Source organism: Myxocyprinus asiaticus, chromosome 2 (assembly GCF_019703515.2).
Source record: "Myxocyprinus asiaticus isolate MX2 ecotype Aquarium Trade chromosome 2, UBuf_Myxa_2, whole genome shotgun sequence".
Lineage (NCBI taxonomy): Eukaryota > Metazoa > Chordata > Actinopteri > Cypriniformes > Catostomidae > Myxocyprinus > Myxocyprinus asiaticus.
Window position 1 is genome coordinate 58,829,212 of NC_059345.1, and position 27,532 is coordinate 58,856,743.

The 27,532-nt window shown below is 40.2% G+C and overlaps 1 protein-coding gene across 4 annotated transcripts in view; it reads left to right on the plus strand.

Annotated features, from left to right (window-relative positions):
• LOC127450427 (ADAMTS-like protein 1) overlaps positions 1-27,532 on the plus strand; it is a 292,344-nt gene that overhangs the window by 252,054 nt on the left and 12,758 nt on the right. For 3 of the 4 annotated variants that reach the window (XM_051714544.1, XM_051714547.1, XM_051714548.1), the window contains 5 exons: positions 15,737-15,947; positions 21,495-21,674; positions 23,483-23,636; positions 24,881-25,919; positions 26,035-26,162. In XM_051714544.1, the coding sequence (XP_051570504.1) occupies positions 15,737-15,947; positions 21,495-21,674; positions 23,483-23,636; positions 24,881-25,919; positions 26,035-26,162 (1,712 nt within the window). The remainder of the gene's footprint in view (positions 1-15,736; positions 15,948-21,494; positions 21,675-23,482; positions 23,637-24,880; positions 25,920-26,034; positions 26,163-27,532) is intronic. The other variant, XR_007898997.1, reaches the window with a different exon arrangement.

Here is a 27,532-nt window from a genome sequence, read left to right on the forward strand (position 1 = left end):
CTTTTGACTGGTGGTGTACATATGTGTTGTTGCATTGTGCTTACATTTAAAGTACCTGCATTTCATTACATCTGTAATGTAACACTAATCTAAACCCTAATCCTACCACTAAACCTACCCGTACCTCAACCTCAGTAGCAGAAAATGTGAATCTTGTGATAATTTTGCAGAACAACATGTAGTTACACAATAAATGCATTGTACTCTATGTATTTTAATGTCAGTACCTAGTAGACCCCTGATATAAAGTGTGTCCAAAATGTATTTAATTTTTTTTTTTAATATATATACTTCAAAAAATATAGCTGCAAACAGCAATTACAGGGCCAAGCACACCAATGGCAAACATTTAGATTGAATATTGAATTCCGATGATGATTTTAAGCAGTGGTAAAAAAAATACATTTGTTTTATTACTTACAGTGTTGTACAACTTTTGACCGATAGGTGGCGCTGTCACCAAATTGATATGGGATTGGACTTGGTCACAATGCCACATATAAAGTTGTCAAAAATGTCAATACACCAAAATGTTGAGATATGGCCTCAGACCCTTATTGGCATCTTGCCATTAAATTTGTTGATGTGTTATACAAGAAGGGTTTGGTCTACCAAAAAGCTTTTCATAACTTTTTGTCATGTGTGTCTCTAGATGATACATGCAAAATGTTATGCAAATCAGATAAAAAATTATGTTTTTAATAACATTTAAAATGGCGAACAGAAGTATGTCCGACCATGTCAAACTTGGAATCAACGTACCCGGCATGACCCAAAGAAGCTAATTTATCAAACGTTATAAGCATTTCTTTGTGTATTTTGACCACTAGGTGGTGCTGTCCCCAAACTTACACCAATGCGTTTGTAATTTACAGCAATTTAAGACAAAGTTCAAAATGGCCGATGCCCATTAAGGCCGAGACAGGAAAATTGGGTGTCATTCGACTGGTATATCCCAAGGAATCTAAAGAGACCAGTTTCATGATTTTTGGCCAAACTATTCAGAAGTTATAAGCAAAGAGTGGGCGGAGCTTAATAACAATGCAGTTTTCTAGGATTTATGGTTCAAAAGTTATAAGCAGAAACGTAAGTGAAACTTTGAATTGTTGGTGGCGCTAGGGGATTTGAGTGAGAGACCTCAAATTTGGTTAAATTTGAGAGTGTCCTCTATCAGTGTGCCCAAATTCATAACATTCCTATGTACCATTCTATGCGCAGCATTAGACTGTCGGCGGAATAATAATAATAAGAAGAAGAACACTAACTGATTCAATAGGGGGTTCGCACCTTATGTTATTGGCCCCTAATTAAGAAAAAATTCCATGGAAGGAAGAAAAGTATTTGGACACTTTATGGTTGTCAAACATGAAACAGTTCAATAGTTAATGTGACACCTGTGATTAATCTGCTAGGACACCTGTGTGAACTTGAGGGGAACTGACTTCATACATCCACTAAAAATCACTTTGGGACCAGCTGACAAGTAATTGAACATATGGCGAAGAAAAGATATGTTTTTTCTGAGAAAAGTTTAGCATCATTTGTTTGCAGATGCCACTTGAATTGACGTTTTGCATCTAATGTAATGATATTCAGACATTTTCAAATACATTTTGGAGCCACTGTATGTCAGTAATTTTCTGTTCTCTTGTAATTTTGGCACATATTTTAAAAGTGAACCTGAAATTCATGTGTTACACTTCTCTCGTCATCACCTATGAGGATTATCAGGGTATCAGAGAGGCAATAGTTACCTCTCAAGTTAATTCTGTAGATATAAATGAAGATCCCCACCAAGGTTAGCAAATGAAGGTTGTTCGCCCCTGCTGTAACAGTGTGTTTTGGGGCAGACCCTTTTAGCATTACATTTCATCCCCACTGCATTAAAAAAGTGCTGGGATGTCAGGACCATTCATCCTGCACACAATCACATGCTCCACATGCAGCAGAGCAGTCTTTCTGCAGGAAGCTCAACTGTCACACACATTCACTGGATCCACCACTCACTACAAATTTCTACATTTCTAAATATAACTGCAGTGATTCAAATACTGCATATAGTCATGCTGGTGCTGCATATGGGTCATTCCTGTTACGCAGTACCTTATGAACTCATTTTTTTAACTTAAAAAAAAAAATGAATATGCTTGTGTTTAAGGAAGTATTTTTATAAAACGGTATACCAGACTTTCAGAAATAGGCTCTGTTCGAGCTCAAGCACTTAAACTGAATTAATTATAACTACATTGTTTAAACAGTGGCAATACAATTAACAGGATGCCATATGGGACTTAAGCTAGCCAATATAATTCATTTTGATATTTTTAACCATCTTTTTTGGTGGTTTGGTGTTTGTTTTTGATCCTCTTTTCTCCCCAGTTTGGCATGCCCAATTCCCACTGCTTACTATGTCCTCGTGGTGGCATGGTTTCTCACCTCAATCCGGGTGGCGGAGGACAAGTCTCAGTTGCCTCTGTTTCTGAGATAGTCAGCCCGCGCATCTTGTCACATGGCTCGCTGTGCATGACACTGCTGAGACTCATAGCATGTGGAGGCTCATGCTATTCTCTGCGATCCACGCACAACTTACCACGTGCCCCATTGAGAGCGAGAACCACTAATCGCGACCATGAGAAGGTTACCCCATGTGACTCTACCCAGTAGCGATTTTAACCACCACGCAAACCACGCAATTGCGTGGGGCCCCGGACGTTGGGGGGCCCCCTGCCCCAGTAGGAAAGCTCTGCAAAAAAAACATTTGAGGGGTGACATGTTGTTCTGGGTACACACGTATGCTGTTGTCAGCACTCTCAGAGCTAGCCAATGTTTCAAGTAGGAGTTCGGTTTGTAATTTATAAAAAAAATATCCAGGCCTTCCGAACTTATTTCGCCCACTTGCTCTCACTCACGGATATGCAAGAACGAATGAGTTAGGCGCCTTTCACACCAAACATGTTTTGTGTGCATCTACTCTGTTTTTCAGTGGTTCTCCTATGCAATCAAGCGCTGGATTTATAGTATGTCATTGACTGCTGCACCACATCTCGCTGTTTCTTCAGTGTCTCACACAGGACCGGCACATTTTTAGACACTGTGTCAAGTTAAAAGCGCATGTCGAGACACTTGCGTTCTGTATCATTTGTTTTGAATGAAAACTTGTTTTAAGTGCAGGTGTCACAAAAATGTAATGTTCTGAACAAGTTCAGGTTGCAAAGAGGTGACTGTTGCAATGTTTAACATTATTCCAGATTGTACTAAATCAAGTGAAGTTTCAGAACTTGATAAACGGCAATGCCCCCCCACCCCTTCTGCTCTAGTGTGTTGAGGGGCTGCCGTGCCTTGTATGTTTACTATTACTGTTACAAATGTTGCCTACATAAAATACAGCCTTTTGCAACATGAACAATACACTGCAGCATCACAATATGAGCTCCAGGTGAAAGTAAAGTAAATAAGACTAAATACTATTCAATTAAATACTATTAAATATATTACTATTGTATTCAACAAATCCTTAAAGTAATGATAATAATACTGTATCATATTATAATAATGACAAACTGGACAACAAATTGTTGGGTTAAAATAATATTAAAGAACAACTGAATTGCAAAATGTTAGTGAGTGATGTAGTAGGTTTTGCACATGCTGTTCATAATAAAAAAAAAGGGATTGTAAGGGGGTGCGGAAGATAGACCTGTTCTCAAATCACTTTCACACACAAGAACCAGTGTGCACAATGTCTTCACCTCTGCCATTTCTCCTGCCTTGTTTAAACTTTTGGTAGGCATCGCAGTGTGAACTGCACACACCATGTAACAGTATCGGGTGCTTTCTTAGCTGCGCTTATGTAAACAAAGATGTGTCACAGGCCAGATTCAAAAGGGGGAAACTAATATTTCGGTCGGTCTCTCACACAACACTATCAAATGGCTTCAGAAGAATTGATATAGATAAGGCACAAGAGTTAAGCATGACTTGTATGGTGCTTTTTGGAAATTGGACAGCGTATCACCATCCTCTCATCCCTCAGTCTTGTCGCTTACACGTGGTACCTGTAACTTTTTATGGGCCAATCACAGTTGTTTATTATTACTGGAAGTTTACTGGAGTTTAAAAATTCTTTTATAGATACTCCAGAGGCGGATTAACAATCACAGGTATGAATCATTGAAATTATTATTATTTTTTAAATAACTATGCAGTGTAAATGTCTCCATTGAGAGAAAAATGTTCTGCTATTTAAATGCAGGTGGAGGATTAGGTTTGCAATGTGTTCATGCCCAGGGGTTGCTCCTGCAACAGTATCACTTTTTATTATAAAAAAAAAATAAAATTGTATGATTTGAAAGTGTATAGGCATAATTAAATTGTTTTATGTATTTATGTAGTACAGAAAGTATTCACAACATAACAGAACAATGTTTGCATTGTGACAAATTCATTCATTCAGATTCTTTCTCAGTGAAGTGAAGTGAAACTTTTCATTCAGTTTTCGTAGTATTTTTAAATAAAACTTTTTTACGTGATATGAAGATGAAAGAAAATTGGGGTGGGGTAGAATAATAGGGTTCAAAATAGTGTTACTATGAATGCAAACTTTAATACAGTGAAAAAGACACTCTATTAGCATAATATAAATATATATAAATAAATAAAACTTTCCAATATTCTTTTGAATGTCCATGTACTAAAATAAAATATTTGATGCCATGAGTGTACCTTCATTTACTATTACTATTATTTTGAATGGCCATGGAAAATGAAGCAATGTGATAACAAATTTACCAGGTAGCAAAAAGTAGTCCGTTAATTTACCTTTAACTTTCACCTTATACTGACCCTTTATGCTTCGCAGAGCTAATGTGTGCTTCAAAATCACTTGCACCTTTATTAGCAACTGACACATAAGTGCCAGCTTTACATGTCATACATTCTGCTTCCCACGGATCTCGACCTGGATGAAAGCATGGGAATTTTTTGTGCAAATCTTCTGTAAATTTGCACTTTCATTTGGGCATTGTTTCCACTCAGCTGTCATTTGCTGCTACTGTCAAGCAACTGTTTGATGCCGAACACAACAGCGCTTCGTGCGTTCGCGGAGAGATTGACAGGCAGGAATTTGGCCAATAGTTGCTGCAAGCCTCTTATAATCGGCCAATTGGTGTGCGAGAAGGTGGGACTTACAAAGAGGGGTTAAATCAATGCAAATATGCGCACACACACAGTGAAATATTAGACCAGATGCACATCATAATGCAACTAAAGCCGAATACCAGCAAATTTAGAAATCCCGGCCGGATGCTTTTTTAAGGTCTGAAAAAGAGGACATGTCCGGGAAAAAGAGGACGCATGGTCACCCTAATTAAAGGGATATTCCGGGTTCAATACACGTTAAGCTCAATCAACAGCATTTGTGGAATTTTGCCTTGTCTGTAGTTTTCTTTTAAGAAAGAAAATAATCTGGGTTCCAGTGAGGCACTTACAATGGAAGTGAATTGGGCCAATCCGTAAATGTTAAAATACTCACTGTTTCCGAAGTATAGCCACAAGACATAAACAATATGTGTGTTGACATGATTTGACTGTGATAAAATCGCTTACTAACCTTCTCTGTTCAAAATTATAGTCATGCCATGATGATTTAATGTCAACAAACCCTAAAACAACTGTAAAAATTACTATTTAAAAAAAATCACATTTTACACAATTTCGGACAATTTCGGAGTAGTATAACATTTATTTTATATTCTATATATATGACATGGTATGGGCTTGTTCTTGGCGGACTAGATCTGCTCTACGCATGCTGCTGCTGCTACTTGACATGAGTAAATATGCTGCTACTGCTGCACGGAACCCATCCGCTGCTGCTGATGATGACAGAGAAGTGTTCTGCTTCTACTGAACAAACATAAAATCCCAACTCCGTAGAGCAGATCTAGACAAGTGGCGCTGGGGAGGTGGAGGGAGAAACGCTGCGTGTTACCATGCTGTTGCTGCCGTGCCGCTATGATGCGTAGGCCAGTTATATTTAATTTGATGAGGAAAAAAGGGGTTCAGATTGGTTAACGTAGCAAGGTGTGCCAGGGTGACCAATCAGCCTGCACCACAGAGTTTCCTAACTGAACTTAATTTGTAATTTCAGTTAGGACAACTCTGAGTAGTATAACATATTTTTTATTATATATATATATATAACATGATATGGGCTTGGTCTTGGTAGACTAGATTTCATCTACGCATGCTGCTGCTGCTACTTGACATGAGTAAATGTTCTGCTGTTGTTGTACGGAATCCATGCTCTGCTGCTGCTGATGACAGAGAAGTGTGCTGCTTCTACTGAACAAACATAAAATCCCAACTCCGTAGAGCAGATCTAGACAAGTGGCGCTGGGGAGGTGGAGGGAGAAACGCTGCGTGTTACCATGCTGTTGCTGCCGTGCCGCTATGATGCGTAGGCCAGTTATATTTAATTTGATGAGGAAAAAAGGGGTTCAGATTGGTTAACGTAGCAAGGTGTGCCAGGGTGACCAATCAGCCTGCACCACAGAGTTTCCTAACTGAACTTAATTTGTAATTTCAGTTAGGACAACTCTGAGTAGTATAACATATTTTTTATTATATATATATATATAACATGATATGGGCTTGGTCTTGGTAGACTAGATTTCATCTACGCATGCTGCTGCTGCTACTTGACATGAGTAAATGTTCTGCTGTTGTTGTACGGAATCCATGCTCTGCTGCTGCTGATGACAGAGAAGTGTGCTGCTTCTACTGAACAAACATAAAATCCCCCAAAACTACGTTAAAAGAAAATAAATAGACAAGACAAGCAAATAAGGTGTTCCTTATCTGTCATTCACTCGACGTTGTGTCGATGTAGTGACACTAGGGGTCACTCTTGGGAGCCCCAAACACCTCTGCTTTTTGAAAAAAGGCCAATGGGAATTGGCGAGTGGAATTTGCATGCCACTCCCCCGGACATACGGGTAAAAAAGGAGCTGGTATGCAACCACTCATTCAGATTTTCTCTTCAGAGCCGAGCAGTTGTATTCAGTGCACTGAATTCAATTCCCTCCAAAGACGCACCTCAAAACTGCTGAATTTACAGCGCATTTCAGCGGCTTCTCCCCCTCTGCACCTGTGGAGTGCAGAGAACACCCCTGGGCGCTTCGGCAGAGCGAAAAAAGAGAGTATATTCTAAAAGAGTATATTTTCATTCACAAAAAGAGCGGCACACACGGAATGTCTTTTTAAAGATGCCTTTCCGTTTGTGTGTTATTCCTGGTTGCGGTCGTTATCTCTCCACTTCTGACGGCCACGATCGCTGTCTTACATGTTTGGGCGCTGCCCACGCAGAGACATCGTTCGTGGATGGGTCGTCCTCATTGCGAGAACATGACAATGGCAACGTTACGGTCGTGGCTCTCTTTCGTAAGAAAGCAAGCCACCCCAGCGGCTCCCCGCAACAGTCCTTCTACCTATGGGTTTGAGGCCGCGTCGGTTAGCACTTGGGGAGATTTGGGGACATCAATGGGACCACCTCCGCCGGGTATCACCCCACGGACCTCCACTTCCCCAGCACGCTCGCTTGCTCCTGGACTGGCCCGCGGCTGCGTTGGCACATCAACTGCCTAGAGTTGTTGGCAGTACGGACAACACAGTGACGGTAGCGTACATAAACCGTCAAGGCAGTCTACGCTTCCGTTGCATGTCACAAATCGCCCGCCATCTCCTCCTCTGGAGTCAGCAGCGCATCAAGTCGCTACAAGCCACTCACATCCCGGGCGACCTCAACACCGCAGCGGATGCGCTGTCATGACAGGTTACCCTCAGGGGAGAGTGGAGACTCCACCCCCAGGTGGTCCAGCTGATTTGGAGTCGATTTGGTCAAGCACAGGTAGACCTGTTTGCTTCCTGGGAATCCTCCCACTGCCCACTTTGGTACACCCTGATCTATACCTGGTGCCTCAGTATAGATGCGCTGGCACACAGCTGACCCCCTGGACTACGCAAATATGCGTTTCTCCCAGTGAGCCTACTTGCACAGACCCTGTGCAAGGCCAGGGAGGATGAGGAGCAGATTGTCCTAGTAGCACCCTACTGGCCCACCCAGACGTGGTTCTCTGACCTCATGCTCCTCGCGACAGCCCCCCCTCCCCCAGCGAATTCCCCAGAGGAAGGATCTTCTTTCTCAGGGACGGGGCACCATCTGGCACCCGTGAACAGACCTCTGGAATCTCCACGTCTGGCCCTTGGATGGGACGCGGAAGACCTAAGTGGCCTACCACCCACTGTGGTAGACACGATCACTCAGGCTAGGGCTCCCTCTATGAGGTGCCTGTATACCTTGAAGTGGCATCTGTTCGCTAAGTGGTGTTCTTCCCGATGTGAAGACCCCCAGAGATGTGTAGTCGGATCGGTGCTTTCCTTCCTGCAGGAGAGGCTGGAGGGGCGGCTGTCCCCCTCCACCTTGATGGTGTAGCATTTTGTATAGGGAACCCTAGTGTCACTACATCGACACAACATCGAGTGAGTGACAGATAGGGAACGTCATGGTTACTTTCATAACCTCCATTCCCTGATGGAGGGAACGAGACGTTATGTCCCTCTTGCCACAACACTGAACTACCCACTAAAATGGCCGGGACCTGGTCTCGGCTCCTCAGCACAAAACCTGAATGAGTGGTTGCATACCAGCTTCTTTTATACCCATATGTCCAGGGGAGTGGCATGCAAATTCCACTCGCCAATTTCCATTGGCCTTTTTTCCAAAAAGCAGAGGTGTTTGGGGCTCCCAAGAGTGACCCCTAGTGTCACTACATCGACACAACATCTCATTCCCTTCATCAGGGAATGGAGGTTACGAAAGTAACCATGATGATCCCTTCCCCCCAACAAGCAGATCTGACCGCCAGACATGTGGGCTGCAGTGAGGTGGATTTCAGTCACATGTAGCTAGCAGTGTATCCCTAGCATGTGTTAAAAATATGTCCCCACTAGGGTTTGTCTAGTCACCTGAATAACTATGTGTGATTAAGTAATCCTTTTTTTTATTTTGTTTTTTTTTATTTTTTTATTTGACAGCACATTTGCTCTGCTGCAGTGTCGACCCGTAGATGCGGCAGTTGCAGCACCTGGACAGCACATTTGCACTGCTTGCAGTGTTTGTTTGTTTTTCTCCCTTGGCTTGAGCCAAGTTAGACAATGACTTGCATGGTGCAAGCTGACAGCACACCCTAGCCAGTTTAGGCGACGACTAGCACGGCACAGCTGACAGCATACCCCAGCAACCACCTGAGCAATTGTATGATCAACTGAATCCAGAATACATCACTTGAGTATTCAGAATAAATTGAACTGGTCTAAGATACATGCTGCTGAAAACCAACATTCCATTCTTTTAGATAGCCAACAAGGTAACTCTGGGTGCTGAACTGAACTTGCTCCGGCTTTGAAAAGTGCTGGTGTATGCTTCTGCATACAGAGTTCCTTCTAGATACAGAGTCCCTTGAGTAGACATATTTGCTTCACTGCAGGCGAATCATGACTCGTTGTAGGTTATCCGTCGGCTGTTAGGAAGAGAGGGTCATAAAAGGAGGCAGAATTCTGGGTCTTAGGTCCGGAGACATGTGGAGAGAGGGCAAACTGTGTTAGTTTGGGTTAGGCAAATATGCCCCCACACATTCATGTCCTTCATACGATGTTCGGGTCATACACACTGAGACACACAGACAGACACACAGAAACATGCACACACACACACACATGCACACACACACACACACACTCACTCACACATAGAGAGAGAGCACACACACACACAGATAGAGAGAGACATGCACACACATACACCTGCCACATTGTTACAATCCAAGCAACGAGAAGCCGTCTGCTTCCGCTTTCCTGCAATCTTTACACTCTGTAGTGTGGGAACCTACAGAGACACACAGACAGACAAACAGAAACATGCACGCACACACACACACACACACATACACACACACACACACACACACACACACACTCACTCACTCACTAGATAGGTACATTTCCTGAAGAAAATGTGGTGCTTGCCGTGGCAAAATTTCTCACCACGATGTCCCACCAACTGCCCCAAGTTGGAAAAAGGCCACCCACATGACAGTAGGATGTTCTGGTCCAGAGATATTGGTGTTGTTCCATGGTTGCACATTTTAGAATAATAGTGAAGTCATCAAAACTATGGAATAACATAAATGGAAATATGGGAATTATGTTGTGACTAAACAAAATCCAAAATAAATCAAAACTGTGTTATATTTTAGCATCTTCAAAGTAGTCATCCTTTGCCTAAAATTTGCAGACATGTACTCTTGATATTTTCACCCTGGGATGCTTTTTAAACAGTATTGAAGGAGTTCCCATCAATGTTGAGCACTTATTGGCTGCTTTTCTTTATTATTTGGTCCAAGTCATCAATTTCAAAAACCTTTTTTTTATTTATAAAATTTTAGTTTTATAATTAAATAAATTAATATGGTGGCACAATTATATTTTTGTCTACAAAACTAATTTCAAACATTTAAGCATACGCCTTCAGATCAAAAGATTTTTAAGATTGAGTGTTTCAAAACTTTTGTCTGGTAGTGTACTTATCAAGGCTCATTGCTATCCTGAGTGAAATAAGTCAACCCCGAAGTCAGACTTCAACCGTATGGTAGATAAGGTCAGATATTTTCTGGTGCAGAGATATGTGTTTTGCTATTTGGTTGCTATGGTAAGCCAGTGTGGTTTCTAGGCAGTTGCCAGGGTGATAATAAGAAGGCTGATTTCTGTCTTGAGTCATACAAGCCAACAATGAAGTCTCTACGACATTCTGACCCTGAGATACACATCTAAGCGATTTGGAATGGAAGTCAATGGGGTTTGGTTGCTAGGGTGCTCTAAATGGTTGCTAGGGCATGGCTAAGTAGTTTCCATGATGATGCTTGAAGACTGATTGCTCACCCAAGTTAAACAAGCCAATTTGATCCGAAGATATCCCTCTCAGCCTTTTTGAATGGATGTTAATGCGGCTTGTTGCTAGGGTGTTCTAAATGGTTGCTAGGGAGTGGTTAACCATTAAACAGAGTGATTCTTATTGGCTGCTTACAAACCTGAATCAAAGGTGCTAATCTGCAAGTCTCTAAGACATTCTGTTCTAAAGATATCCAAGTCTTTATTATAGTGGATTTTTTACATAAATTATAACTTTATCACAAAAAAACTTCCATTGTTAAATATGATCTAGCAGAGATAACATTAATCATATATGTTATCTATATTGTTTGGAATTGAGATAAAGACAATATAGTTATATAGTCTTTTATGTAAATTTTTATTTCTGTATTGATTTTAAAACCCCAATAATGTCCCGGGTCAGTTTGACCTGAACAGTACCAAAGGGTCCAAAAAGTGAACGCCACACAAGGGAGTAAGTAAAGGAGAAGTAAATAATTATTATTTTTTTTTTATTTAATTTTTTTTGACAGCACATTTGCGCTGCTGCAGTGTCGACCCGCAGATGCTGCAGTTGCGGCACCTGGACAGCACATATGCACTGCTTGCAGTGTGGTGAGAGGTTTAGTTGCTTGGGCTAAAGACGCTGCAGTTGCAGCACCTGAACAGCACATTGTGCTCAGCAGGCCGAGTAGATGACAAGCATAATGACTTATGATTGGACACCACTGATTATGAATTAAGAAGTGTAAGCCACAGAGGGAATATTCTACTATTTAATATCTTATACTTGAACAGTAGGTGCGATCATGCAATACAGCCTTAGACCATATTGGTATATTGGTATGAATTTGTTGCTGCATTACATGAGCAGTATGTCTTTCAAAGCTATAATGCTTGTCGTGCGTGAGTGACCCTAGATGATACATACCAATTTATGCAAATCGAATGTACAACTAACTAAAATGATGGACAGGAGTATGATGACCATGCAAATAAGGTCAGTATATCAACAGGATCTTTTGACATAACTGGTTGTTTAAAAATGCCAAAGCATGCAAATATACAGCCTTACGTCCAATTACTGCATGTCTGCTGATTTAATTTTTACGATTGACTGAAACCATTTGTGGAAGGAAACTTCCATAATAGGCAGTCTGATATTACCGTGAGAGAGTCCGAACAGTATGTCTCTGGAAGATGCCTAGCAGCAAGGGTTTCTGCAAGGAAAGATTCTAGACTGACACTGAAAAGGTGGAATAGAAGCTGTATCTAAAACAGTGGTTCTCAACTGGGGGTGGGGACCCACTAAGATCTTGTCCAGCATTCTGTCCAGCATTCTGCACCTCTCAGGGCTCAGGTCAACAAGACATCGCTTGTGTCAACACGTCTTGTTATAATGTAATCAGTCAGATGCCAATGTTTAGATCGTGGGTTTATCAAAGATGTTTTGTATTTGGTCATCTGATGAAACAGTGTGTTCGTAATGGGGAGGTCATGCTCTGCACAGAGTGCTATCAGCCTCAGGCCATTCGCGCTGGCCTGCCCAACACCGTGCCTATCCATTACTCCACTCCATATATCACTGTTTCTTCCCACCCTAGCATTGAAGTCACCCAGATGAAAAATCATGTCGTCCCTGGGGATACGGTGAAGGCCGTAATCTATTAGCTGGTAGAATCTGTCCTTCACACTGTTGTCTGTTGGCAGTATTGGTGCATATGCACTTAGCTGAGTAGCATAGCTTGCCTTTGCTAGGGGGATACGGAGGGTCATCAGCTTCTCACTTATTCCTGTGGGTGTTTCAGTTAGGTTGGGTAGAAGTCTGTTCTTGATTGCCAGTCCCACACCATGCTGATGTTGGCCACCAGGGGGGTAGCCTCTCTAGAAGATGGTGTACCCTCCTCCCTCTTCTTTCAGAGAACCTTCACCCAGGAGCCTTGTCTCGCTAAGAGCAGCGATGTCCATGTTGTAGCGCCTCAGTTCCTCAGCAATCAGCATGTTCCTTCAGTGAGGTCTATTGCCGTTGCTATCCAGGAGAGTCCTGACATTCCATATTGCCAATTTCAAGGGGATCCTTTTCTTATTTTGACAGCAGGGTGGAATTCCTGGTAGGCACAGTAACCTACCCAGGAGATGGTAGAGTGTAAAATTTTTGGCCACCTTTTCTAGGCCCTTCCCATGTTGGGGTTGAGCAGTGTGGTCCCTAAATAGGGCTGTTTAGTCGCACGGGGTTCTGCTGAAAGCAGCTTCCACTCAATCCCAGCTGCTAGCGACCATATACCCCATGCCGCTGACGTGCAGTGTTCAGGAGCTTCCAAGCCATTATTCCCTGCTCCAGTTGCCAGGCACCCCATGGCCACCAGACTTCAACCGTATGGTAGATAAGGTCAGATATTGTACACCGTGGTCAGAGGTGGAGACCTACGCAAAGAGGTTTTTTAGAGTGCCACAGGGGGCACACAGTCCCCAGTAGCACTATCTTTGCCATGATGAGGTAAATCCTGGTGGCAAGGGGAAAATCCAGGACAACCAGTCCCCTGACATGGCTGCAGGAGGTTTCTGGAGCTCCAGTTTATCGAAGGACCACCTAATGTGTGCCGCCAACACATTGCTTTTCTCTCAGGGTGTGCTCCCCTAGCCTTTCTCTCAATAGACTTACCCACAATGCAGCATGGCAGTGGCTGGCCATGAACAACCTCTTGGGAACACTGCAGCTCCTAGATCCCCCACCAAAGTTAGCCTGGGGCTGCAAAGTACCCAGTTACCGTGTGTGGCCACGGGGAGGCCTGGCAGGAGTCTTGGTGAAGCAGAGGCTGTGTACTGGCTGGGGGAGACTTACAAACAAGGCTGCTTCCCTGTTCACCAGAAGGGCTAGCCAGCGGCAGCAGGCTGTAAGCGAGAGGTTAGCAAGCAGGCGGGAAGTACGCATGCAGCTTCCCTCTAACTACTGCACTGCTGCACTAGATACATCACATCACCCTGTGAGCTAAGCTCACACACACACACAGTGTGCACACATACAGACACACACACGCACTGGGCAAAGTCACTTGGATTCAAATATAAATCACATCTTTTACATTTGCTGCCCGGTATTAGCATAATCACAGAAGTGAACTCTGTTTTATTTGCATATAGCAAGGGAATTGAAGATCGGATTTATATTTGTTTGGTGGAGACACATTTATTTGGCCACATGTAAATGGAATCTGCTTATTCAATCGGATAGCAATCCGATCTGTACAAATGCATGAAGTGACCAAGTGTAAATAACCCCCAAAGATATTGCAACACAAGAAAACTAATATGACTTCCATCTTTAAAAATTGTGAGTTTAATATTTTATCCATTATATTAAGAAATGAATGAAGGGGACTTGAAAATGTGCTGTATAGTGGGAATGATCCATAACTTAGTGAATGTGTGCCTATGGCCTTCGGTGAATAACAGTTTAACAGTGCATGCTAACCAGTGAATACCATTTGATGGGATATAATTTTTCATGGCTTAAAATACTGTTTTATGCATTTTACAGTTCCCTGTGAAAATATTTATGAGCCATTGAAGTTCCTGGTGTTAAAATATCCAAACCATTTTCAGAATGTAAAGTAATAATTGTGGTGGTCTGCCGTTGGAAAATTTGCACCTCCCTGTATCCCGTTGTGCCGGGTGTTCCATGCCTCACGTCACGGGTATAAAAACGCAGCAGCATTCTATCTTTCCACTGGCTGTTTTTCCAAGTGTTTCATTTATTTTCAAGCACAACAAACTTTGTGTTCACCCTGTTTCCCTTGGCCACCATTGGCACTCTGCTGGGACGCAATATCCCGTCCTATTTTTGGTTCTCTTTCCTTGTAAGGGAATCCACAGTTTTTTCTTCTAGTCTGAAATGTCATATCACTGGGGGGAGACCCAGACTGACTGCCAAGCGGTGGGGTACTCCAGCTGGGCTTGAACTGACTTGGTGGTCCCAGCACCAGCTTCAGCTGTTGCCACGTTCAGGGTTCAAAAGGTGGCTCTCAGGTCAAAGGGAACATTGAAACAATATCTGAAGTGTTTGATCACTTTGAAATGAACTTCATGCTTATGTTCTGTCTTAAACTTCTCAAATAATATTCACCTTCATTCTTTGCATTAATAGGTTTATAAGCTTTCATAAATAGAAAATAAACATTTTATATCTGGAATTTTATGAATAAACTGGAATGGAATGGACAAGTAAAGCAATGTACCACAAAACCAAAATTAAATGCTTCTTTCTCTAAAAGTTGTTCATTTAGGCATCAGCTATACAAGAGAATCAACACAACGTGACACCATCTTTGCAGGGTTAAGGCAGCTATAAATTGTCAAAAACATGCAAGAAATAAAAGACCAATAAAAATTCAGTATGCAAGAAGATGCAAGAAAGAAGACCAACCGAAATTCACTCTGTATACCAATATTACAATAATCATCACTGCCTTTTAGATTTTGAATGCAAAACATTTTGCCCATGGAAGTCAATAGGAGGTCCTCAAAATGTAATTTTGCACTTCTTACAAATTATGAAGATTATAAAAAAACAACAGTTGATATCTCACATAAGACTAACTACAAAACAATGTTTAAAATATGTCTGGACATTAAGCCGTTTGAGTTAAATACATTTCAGGAATTTGTGTAGAAGAAAAAGAAGAATAAAATAAATTCTTCTTGCAACATAATTATAGGACCTTTTTCGAGTGTGTGACTGTTATTTCCTCAGGTGGGAGATGGAGCCTTGGAGCTTCTGTTCAGCCACGTGTGGGGTTGGTCTCCAGACACGTGCTGTAACCTGCATTCTAAGAGCAGGACCACATAGCAACCACACAGAGAAAGTCAAAGACGAGAACTGTCGGCAGCCCAAGCCCAGCTCAGTCCAGGCCTGCAATCGCTTTGACTGTCCACCCACATGGGATGTCCAGGAATGGAGTCAGGTGAGACGCAATGGTCAAATTCTGACAACAAAACACTGAACACTATTTTGTCAACATTTGGGAATCTTTCCCAGATTGAGTATTATTTTCACTTGTCCCATACAGGGCTCGACATTACGCATTGTCATGTGCATGTCATTCGTCAGTGTAAAAAAGTAACTTGTCTGGAGAGAAAAAAGGACATTTAAGTTACATGCTCACGTAAAATGTCAAAGTTTATGTTGTATATTTTTCTAAAATTATGACCGATGGCCAACCTAATAGTGTACCTATGCAATCAACTCAGTTCTCTGCAACAGAAATGTAAACTGCACTGGGTAGGGGAGGAGGCTATTGTCATATGGTAATTATTTTATGTCACATATGGTAGTCAAATAAAGGAAAGCCTCCATCACCACCATTAACAGCAGGGATGCTCATAGTTCTATGGAATTAGATCTACTTTTCATCATGTTGTTGCAGCAAGATCTACCATGTACAATATAGGCTATACATTATCACAATACCAAAATTTCAGTAAAATCTCAGGAAGAATGAAGACTAGTAAACAGTCAGTAATAAAATAACAATAAAAAACAGCAATGAATAGAAATAGATTAAAAGTAATAGAACATAAAAATGACAAATTAAGAAAATTCAGTGCTTTTTTTTAACAGCTTTAAAGGTTTTTAACAGCAGTAGCAATCAAGTATTTAAGGAAACATTCAGAATGAAATGCAACATAAAACTACTGGCCTTTACTGTATGGTTATAATGCATTAATACTTTTTAAATCTACTAAAGTTACCCAGTCAAGAGCAGTGAGTGTTTTCTCGTTTTCTTGTTATGGTTGTTTGATTAATATAATGACACACTACACTAGACGGCAGCAGGTCTATTAGCTTACATTTACACTTACAAGTCTGACATTTTAATACAAATCTGCTTTTTTCTCTGCTGTTTACGTTCACTTTAGACATCACTCTCTGTATTTACATGAATACCTCACAAAGACGAGCATTTTGGCAGAGTTTTTAAATGTATTTGACTGTTCAGGTGCGCATTAGCGTGAGCATTCTCGGAACACACGTGCATGTTCAGCAGACACACATACGCCGCCTGTCAATCAAACAGGGTGCAGCTGTTACTAGATCGCTAGTGAATTATAAAGTTACATGCTCTGGATTACTTTCAACAGCAGAGTAAGAATATTAACTTTCTAATAAGTTACACAGGCCTAGGCCATCACAATTATAGCCGGTTATTTTTCCGTTATTTATGTTTTATTCAGTCTGCTTGTCCGGTCGGGCAAGTAAAATTCTCTTTCACTTGCCCCTTCAAAAATCCACTTGTACCGGACAAGTGGACAAGCATTAATGTCGATCTCTGCCATACATAAATACAGTATAAGTAATGTATCGGCCTTATCTAACTAGTATCATTTTATTTTGTCCTCTGTCCTAATGACTTTATATGTGTCTTCCTCTAATATAAGCCTATGCAGCCTTAAAGGGATAGTTCATCCAAAAAATAAAAATGATCTTATCATAGACATTCTTCTGCTGAACACAAACAAAGATTTTTAGAAGAATATTTCGTCCTCACAATGCAAGTGAATGGGCACCAAAATTTTAAAGCTTCAAAATGCACATAAATACAGCATAAAAGTAAACCATAAGACTCCTGTAGATAAATCTATATCTTCAGAAGCAATATGATAAGTGTGGGATGAGAAAAAGATCAGTATTTAAGTCATTTTAATTATAAATTCTCCTCCCTAACCAGTTGGTGACGATATGCACGAAGAATGCAAATCACCAAAAATAAAAGAAGAATGTGAAAGTGGAGATTTATAGTAAAAAAGGACTTAAATATTGATCTTTTTCACACCAACACTTATCATATCACTTCTGAAGATAAAGATTTATTCAATGGAGTCTTATGGATTGTTTTTATGCTGCCTTTACATCCATTTAGATCTATACAGTTTTGAAATGGAGCTGTCATTATGCTTACTAGTTACCAGAAGAATCATCCTACCACATGTGCTGGATTTCCCGCACACCCAGCTGCTGTTTAATCTGGCTATGGTATTGGACGGCCCAATTCCTCTGCCACGCTTTCTGTCCAGTGTGTATGTTATAGTGGTCTTGTTCATTACAATGTTAAACATTTCTCACCTTTTATTTAGTATGGCCTATTTGTTCAGAATCAGAGAGTGTGAAAGTACGTGATGAGTCTAGGGGGTTTTGGAAAAGGTTTGAAAACATACTTTATTATTGTAATTCCGTTTGGTGCTACTAGTAGCGCAGAAATTATACACTACACCTTTAATTTGTATAAAATATATATACACTGGCGGCCAAAAGTTTGGAATAATATACAGGTGCATCTCAATAAATTAGAATGTCATGGAAAAGTTCATTTATTTCAGTAATTCACCTCAAATTGTGAAACTCGTGTATTAAATAAATTCAGTGCACACAGACTGAAGTAGTTTAAGTCTTTGGGTCTTTTAATTGTGATGATTTTGGCTCACATTTAACAAAAACCCACCAATTCACTCTCTCAACAAATTAGAATACATCATAAGACCAATAAAAAAAAAAAAAACATTTTTAGTGAATTGTTGGCCTTCTGGAAAGTATGTTCATTTACTGTATATGTACTCAATACTTGGTAGGGGCTCCTTTTGTTTTAATTACTGCCTCAATTCAGCGTGGCATGGAGGTGATCAGTTTGTGGCACTGCTGAGGTGGTATGGAAGCCCAGGTTTCTTTGACAGTGGCTTTCAGCTCATCTGCATTTTTTGGTCTCTTGTTTCTCATTTTCCTCTTGACAGTACCCCATAGATTCTCTATGGGGTTCAGGTCTGGTGAGTTTGCTGGCCAGTCAAGCACACCAACACCATGGTCATTTAACCAACTTTTGGTACTTTTGGCAGTGTGGGCAGGTGCCAAATCCTGCTGGAAAATGAAATCAGCATCTTTAAAAAGCTGGTCAGCAGAAGGAAGCATGAAGTGCTCCAAAATTTCTTGGTAAACGGATACAGTGATTTTGGTTTTCAAAAAACACAATGGACCAACACCAGCAGATGACATTGCACCCCAAATCATCACAGACTGTGGAAACTTAACACTGGACTTCAAGCAACTTGGGCTATGAGCTTCTCCACCCTTCCTCCAGACTCTAGGACCTTGGTTTCCAAATGAAATACAAAACTTGCTCTCATCTGAAGAGAGGACTTTGGACCACTGGGCAACAGTCCAGTTCTTCTTCTCCTTAGCCCAGGTAAGACGCCTCTGACGTTGTCTGTGGTTCAGGAGTGGCTTAACAAGAGGAATACGACAACCGTAGCCAAATTCCTTGACATGTCTGTATGTGGTGGCTCTTGATGCCTTGACCCCAGCCTCAGTCCATTCCTTGTGAAGTTCACCCAAATTCTTGAATCAATTTTGCTTGATAATCCTCATAAGGCTGCGGTTCTCTCGGTTGGTTGTGCATCTTTTTCTTCCACACTTTTTCCTTCCACTCAACTTTCTGTTAACATGCTTGGATACAGCACTCTGTGAACAGCCAGCTTCTTTGGCAATGAATGTTTGTGGCTTACCCTCCTTGTGAAGGGTGTCAATGGTTGTCTTCTGGACAACTGTCAGATAAGCAGTCTTCCCCATGATTGTGTAGCCTAGTGAACCAAACTGAGAGACCATTTTGAAGGCTCAGGAAACCTTTGCAGGTGTTTTGAGTTGATTAGCTGATTGGCATGTCACCATATTCTAATTTGTTGAGAATTGGTGGGTTTTTGTTAAATGTGAGCCAAAATCATCACAATTAAAAGAACCAAAGACTTAAACTACTTCAGTCTGTGTGCATTGAATTTATTTAATACACGAGTTTCACAATTTGAGTTGAATTACTGAAATAAATGAACTTTTCCTTCTAATTTATTGAGATGCACCTGTATATTACATATTTTGCTGTTTCAGAAGGAAATTGATACTTTAATTCACCAAAGTGACATTCAACTGATCACAAATTATAGTCAGAGCATCACTGATGTAAAAATGCCATATGTACAACTAAACAAGAGGATAAATACATCAGAGATTTTAGTTTGAGAAATAGACACCTCACATTTCCTCAGCTGACAGCTTCATTGAATTCTACCTGCTTAACACCAGTTTCATGTACAACAGTAAAGAGAAGACTCAGGGGTGCAGGCCTTATGGGAAGAATTGCAAAGAAAAAGCCACTTTTGAAACAGAAAAACAAAAAGAAAATGTTAGAGTGGGCAAAGAAACACAGAGATTGGACAACAGATAATTGGAAAAGAGAGTTATGGATCTTAACCCCATTGAGCTTTTGTGGGATCAGCTAGACTGTAAGGTGCGTGAGAAGTGCCTGACAAAGCAACCACATCTATGGCTGTGTGCTACAGGAAGTGTGGGGTGAAATGTCACCTGAGTATCTGGACAAACTGACAGCTAGAATGCCAAGGATCTGCAAAGCTGTCATTGCTGCACGTAGAGGATTTTTTGATGAGAACACTTTGAAGTAGTTTAAGAAATTCTGAAAACAAAATTCAAATTGTAATAGTAATTTTTCACATTATTAATGTCTTAACTATACATTGTGATCAGTTGAATGCCACTTTGGTGAATAAAAGTACCAGTTTCTTTCCATAAGAGGAAAATCTGTACATTATTCCAAACTTTTGGCTGACAGTGTATGTGTAAATATATACAGTATGTGCTCAGGATGCACCAAAGTACCACGTGCAAAACTGTTTAGTGAATTCACCCGTGTCTGACAAAGTGGCAAGCGATAGAAGTTATATCTTTCAAGTAAATCTAAGTTTTTTGTGCTAACCGGACACAACAAAGCACAGGACATGGTTTTGGTTTCAGCAGCGTCTCACCACCCACATTGAAATCTCATTGGTTTAAAATCTTCCTCATAACTGTATATTAATCTTCCAGTATTTTCTGATTGTCTTTGTCACTTCACACAACATTTTTACTTTCAATGTGGACAGTCAAATTTTTACTGGAAACTTGATTTAGGACATGGTGTGAGTGAACCACTCATGTTTTTTTTAAAACATTTTTGTGAAAATTACTATTCATTTAAGTACTGTTCTCTATTTAAAGCTGAAGTATGTAACTTCTGCGACACTAGAGTCACCGAATGGAATTGCAGAAATAAACATTGTTTTCAAAACAGCTTTCTGAATATGCCGTTTGTCAAACAAAGAGACAATCCCGCCCCCACCTCACACCATTGGTTTAGTAATGTTGTTGATTCGGGTCTGAACGGGTCACTCAAAACAAACAGTGTTCAAGAAGTGTAACCTATGAATGGCTTACTTATAGCTGTCTAAGCATATTAAGATGGGATAGAAAAAAGTATTTTAACACTGAAACAACTACTTGTCCACTTTTACGTAATGTAAAAAAAAAAATTCATTAGTATACACTTATGGACAGACTTTGATAAATGTTCCTGTCCTAGAACCCGAGAAGCCATATAAGGTAAGTGTACTGTGAACTCTGATATGTGTGCATGCAGTGCTCTCGTAGCTGTGGAGGAGGCAGTCAGAAGAGAGAGGTCGTCTGCAAGCAGCGGATGTCAGACGGAAGTGTACTAGAACTACCTGAAACATTCTGCCCCTTTCCGAGTTTACCCTCCATTCAGCCCTGTGGCAAAGTGGACTGTGCTGCTCAGTGGATCTCCACAAACTGGAGTCAGGTCAGACACGTGTTCTCACTTGAAACAACAGTCACTCTCGTGTATGTCTCAACAATCTATCTATCTGTGATTATCACTCTGTATTTTACCGTCTGCAGCTACAGAAATCCTACTGTTTTATTGTTTGTTATGTGTACTTTGTAACACTTAAAAGCTCTTGACAAGGCTGTTGTTGAAAGATTTGTTCTGGCTTTAGACTGACCTTACAAGGTTAAGTAACATCAATAAAGCGCTCTTGCCTGTCTAAACATGTCATACATTTCCCTCCCATGGTTTTTCATCACACTCTACTGACAGCATAACATCTGAAGAGCATTACATGATTTTTCTCATTGAGGGGATCTCAGCAGCACCTGTAGTGTTGTTGTGATCTCACTTGTTTAAACGTAGGGAGACACGCCAGCACGCTACTTCCCTGCTGCCTCCTTTGAGACAGATTTGTTCCACTGTTGTATGTTGAACTTCTCTTCATCAGAGTTGAGGAATGCTTACTGTCCTCTGTGAACCAGAGCAAAGTAAACAATGTTGTTAACGTAATAGCTCCTGGCCACTGGCTAGCCCGAGTGTATTTAATAAAACAGTCACTATGTATTAGTGTTGTCACGATATCAAAATTTCAGTTGTCGATACCAATAGCAGTGAAATGTCACAATTCACGAAACAAAGTTACATACCACAACAAAAACTAATATGGTATTGTAATAGTAAAGGAACGTTCCGGGTTCAGTACAAGTTAAGCTCAATTTACAGCATTTGTGGAATAATATTGATTACCACACACACACACACACAAAAGGATTTGTCCCTCGTTTATAAAAACAAAACAAAAAACAAACAAAACAATGTGCAGTTCCATTAAAGGGATAGTTCACCCAAAAATGAAAATTCTCTCATCATTTAGTCACCCTCATGCCATCCAAGATGTGTATGACTTTCTTTCTTCTGCTGAACACAAACAAAAATGTTTAGAAGAATATTTCAGCTCTGTTGGTCCTTTAAATGCAAGTGAATGGTGACCAGACCTTTCAAGCTCCAAAAATCACATAAAGGCCACATAAAAGTAATCCACATGACTCCAGTGTTTTTTAATATGTCTTTTAATATATGTCTTTAGAAGCTATATGATAGGTGTGGGTGAGAAACAGATCAATGTCAGATCAAAAGGTGCAAAAAGCAGATAAAAGCAAGCGAAGTGATCCAATCGGTTTTGGGTGAGAAGAGACCAAAATATAACTCCTTTTTCACTGTACATCTTGCCATTGCAGTCTCAAGACATGATCATGATTTTAAGCTCGATTATACTTCCTAGTGCTTGACGCATACACAAAGTGCTAGATGGCACTAGGAAGTCTAATTGAACTTGAAATCATGATTGCCAAGTAGACTGCTGATGTCAAGATTTATAGTGAATTTTTTTTTATTTTGGTCTGTTCTCATTCAAAACCGATTGGATCGCTTCAGACGACTCTGATTAAACAGATATTTTGATAAATCAAATTTTTTGCCCCACCTGTCTACGTTCTGTTAAGGCACAAATTACTGTTTACATTAATATCTCGCCAAGACAAGCATTTTGACCAAGAAGTGCATTTGAATGTTCACACACACAGACACATTATTGCGAGGCACATATGAGCTTATCAGTCAGACAGCATGCGTGTACTGAATTGAGGTGGTACTCGATACAAACAGTACTTTAGAAAGATTGGTATTGTTACATTTTTAGTACCGACTTGGTACAGATGTGCCAGTACTTTTGACATGCCTATCATGTATTGTCAATAACCAGGGTTCTGTGTTCTGTCCAGTGTTCTGCTTCTTGTGGAGAAGGAACCCAGAGGTTGCTAGTGGTGTGTAAGGCCCTGGGAGAAAAAGGACAATACCGAACGATGGTTCCTGATGCTTGTGCCACTGTTCCAAAACCACCAACTGTCAAATCATGCTTCCTTGGACCTTGTGAAAGTAAGACATGATAGCCTATGAGCCAGTGTGATGTTATATATTGCTTGTGTTGAATAAATCTGTATGTCTGAAATTGTTTAATTTGACAAACATGTGACAGGACGAAAACTGTTCTGCACGGCACATGGGTAGTTGGCATGTCCTGTGGCAAGATATGCTAAACTCCATCTAAAACTACTGTAAACAGCATTTTGCAAATTCTTGCATGCAGCTTTTATGATTGATTATGATTTTATGTATTAATTCAGAGACTATGTTTAATATTTGTACATTTACAATTTCATTTGTCATAACGCAGGACCTTTAAAATGAACTAATGAAGGAAAAAATGTGATTAAAATGGTGAAAAACTTTACAGTATGGTTCCGTTCGTTGACATTCGTTAATGCAGTAGGTATCATGAACAATGAACAATATATTTTTTACAGCATTTATTAATCTTTGTTAATGTTAGTTAATAAAAATACAATTGTTCATTGTTAGTTCATGTTAGTTAGTGCATTATCTAATGTTAAATAAAACTTTTGATTTTAACTATATGTTGAAATTAACATTTACCAAAATGTATAAATGCTGTTAAAGTATTGTTCATTGTTAGTTCATGTTAACTAATGATGGTAACCAATGTTACCTTATGAAACCAACTTTTGATTTAAAAAAATGTATTAGTATATGTTGTAACTAACATTAAACAAGATTAGTAAATACCGTTAAAGGATTTTTCATTGTTAGTTCATGTTAACTAATGTTGTTAACTCATGTTAACAAATGGAAACTTATTGTAAAGTACTACCAACTTAGTAGACATGATGACCAGTTACAGGACCTAAATATACACTTTCCCTTATACATTCACATACATTTTAACCTAAAACTTTGAAGTTGTTCACAAAAAAGGCCATGGACACATTATGCATCAACTACCCTCATACTTGTGTAGTACATTTGGTTTTGTAAGTAAGGGAGTAGATGAAGTGAAAGAGTGAAAGTCATGTACAAAGCGCTGTCTGATTGAGTAGTGAAGAAGTAATCTAAGGACACTCTGAAGTGAGAGTGATATACTGTAGGTAATGGAATTGTATGATAGCTGTGCCAAATGAGATTTGCTTGAAGATTAGCAGGCTTGAAACCCCTCCACTCTGGTTCCTCACCTCAAGGTTTAATAGTGCAATTGGGAATCCAGCTCTCCACAAAGTGAAGAGTCTTTTGGTACGTAGTAATATGACGTTTTTATTTCATTTCAGAGATTTTCAAGCCAGCAGTTGTAAAACCCAAGCCTACCATTCTGGCTCAAAGAAGGGTCTACATTCAGTGGAGAAAAGGCAAGAAGCTACACTTTGTGGTGGGCGGTTATGCCTACTTACTGCCATGGACATCTGTGGTGCTTCGCTGCCCTACCCGTTATTTCCGCAAGGGCCGTGTGCACTGGTTGAAAGATGGTAAACCGCTTGAAATTATGGGCCATGTATCCATATCACATGTGGGTTACTTAAAGATCCAGCAGCTGCGTGCTTCTGATGCTGGGATTTACACTTGTATTGCTGGCCAAGCTCAAGAGAACTTTGTCCTGAAGCTTATCGGCAGCAAGCGGAAGCTTTTGGTGCCAGAAGCAGACTTGTGGACCACGGATGGTATAAACACCTCACCAAAACTTCACCAAACTTCATCTGCTACTGAAGGCAGAGACAAAGAGTTATCTTTGAACCATTACGATGCTATCGTTCAGCACTTACTTGACTTGAAGGAATTACCATTTGAGGGAGTGACCTCCAAGGAATTGCTGGATTCCTCTGAGAAAAATAGTTCCAACCTGGAGGAATACACAATTTTGGATTCTTTAAGGCCTCAAATGCTCATTGCATATATGCCAAGGCTTGATGAGGTCACCCGTAATCTGTCTGGAGCGTTCCATGAGAGAGATGGGCTTATCACTCAGCTACTAGAAGAACTTACAAAGAGCCACGAGGAGAACAATGAATCCACTCGGCCACCACACGAAAGACCAGCGCACTCCTTGCGAAATTCGACTTCTCAGAGAAGCAAACAGAAACAGGCTCCCCATAACAGCAGGCAATGGAGAGGACAGCTCAGAAGCCCGATTATCCTGCAGAAGTCTTCCAGAGACCAAATCAAGAGCCCTCAAGAAATCATGGATTATGTTGGAGGTCTTATTTTAGTTCCAAGACACACTGTCCGATTAAAAATCAAATGCCAAGCACAGGGTAACCCAGAACCAGTGATCGTATGGTCTAAGGATGGAAGGGAAATAAGAAACAGCAGCAGGTAAGAATGAATTTTCTTCTTTCAGAATCTACATCTTTAAAGAGCGTATAGCAAATATTGTGTACCCTACGTCCATGTGCTTCTTTCAGTCGTGTTGTTGTCTGTGTCGTGGCAGAGTAGGCCTAATGCCAGATGGTTCCCTGTATGTTCAAGCACCAAGTGAGACAGACACTGGACTCTACATCTGCACTGCCTCAAACCGCCAGGGCTCCATCTCGTTGTCCTCTCAAGTGCAAATTACAGGTATAACCTACTGGAGAGAGTAAACACACAATTTGTCCAGTTTTATGGTTGTTGATGGCGCATTAGAAAATTCTATAAAAAAAAAAAAATTATTTTTATTTTTATTTTTTCAATTTAATTTTATTAAAATTTTACAATACATACTGTTCAAATGCAGCCTTCCAATAGGGCCTTACAAACCCCCCAGTGAGCAAGCCAAAGGTGACAATGGCAAGGAAAAAGTCCCCAACATGATTAAGTAGATGAGGAAGAAACCTTGGAAAAAACAGAGTGAACTTGTTTAAAGTCTGACTAAGTTCAATTGTATATTTATAAGAGCTGTCAAAATTAATGCGTTGACGCATTAGGGAACTAGCTTTGATATAAAAAATAATGCAAGTGTTTTCTGGGTCAGTTCAAACAATTAACACATGATTTTTTCAAATGTGTATACAAAACTGAGTTAATTACTGTTAATGATGGTGTAGTTTAGCTTGGAGTCAAGGTGATTTTTGGAAGTAGTTGACCTTGTGGCCTTAAACAACTATCCCAAACTACCACAAGTGCTACCCCATTCTTGAGGTCAGCATTCATCAACAATAAGCATTTACAATTGGTATTGTAAGCTTGACACTGAGAAAAAAAGAATGCACACATTTTAGAACAGAAGTGTTGAAAAGTATCCAAATCCACTTTAAGCAAGGGTCAAGTTACAGCCAATAATGTCCTTTTCACTCTATTCATCATGCAAGGCTGATGTACTATATTCCTCATTTGATAATTTTTCTAAAGAGGCCTTTGCCTGGATATTTCAGACACAAATAAAGGGATAGTTTACCTAAAAATGAAAATTCTCTCATCATTTACTTACCCTCATGCCATACCAGATGTGTATGACTTTCTTCTCCAGAACACAAAAAAAGATTTTTAGAAGAATATCTCAGTTCTGTAGGTTTATACAATGCAAGTGAATGGTGGATAGAACTTTGAAGCTCCAAAAATCACATAAAGGCAGCATAAAAGTAATCCATATGACTTCAGTGGTTAAATCCATAACTTCAGAAGCGATATGATAGGTGTGGGTGAGAAACAGATCAATATTTAAGTCCTTTTTGTCACTATAAATCTCCTCTCACTTTCTCTTCCACATTCTTCTTTTGTTTTTGGTGATTCGCATTCTTTGAATTTAACTACAGAGCTGAGATATTCTTCTAAAAATCTTTGTTTGTGTTCAGCAGAAGAAAGAAATGCATACACATCTGGGATGGCATGAGGGTGAGTAAATTATGAGAGAATTTTCATTTTTGGGTGAACTATCCCTTTAAGAACCCCATGAGGTAAGGCATTATTAATGCAGAGCTGCTGGTTGTAATACCTCAGTATAAATTTAA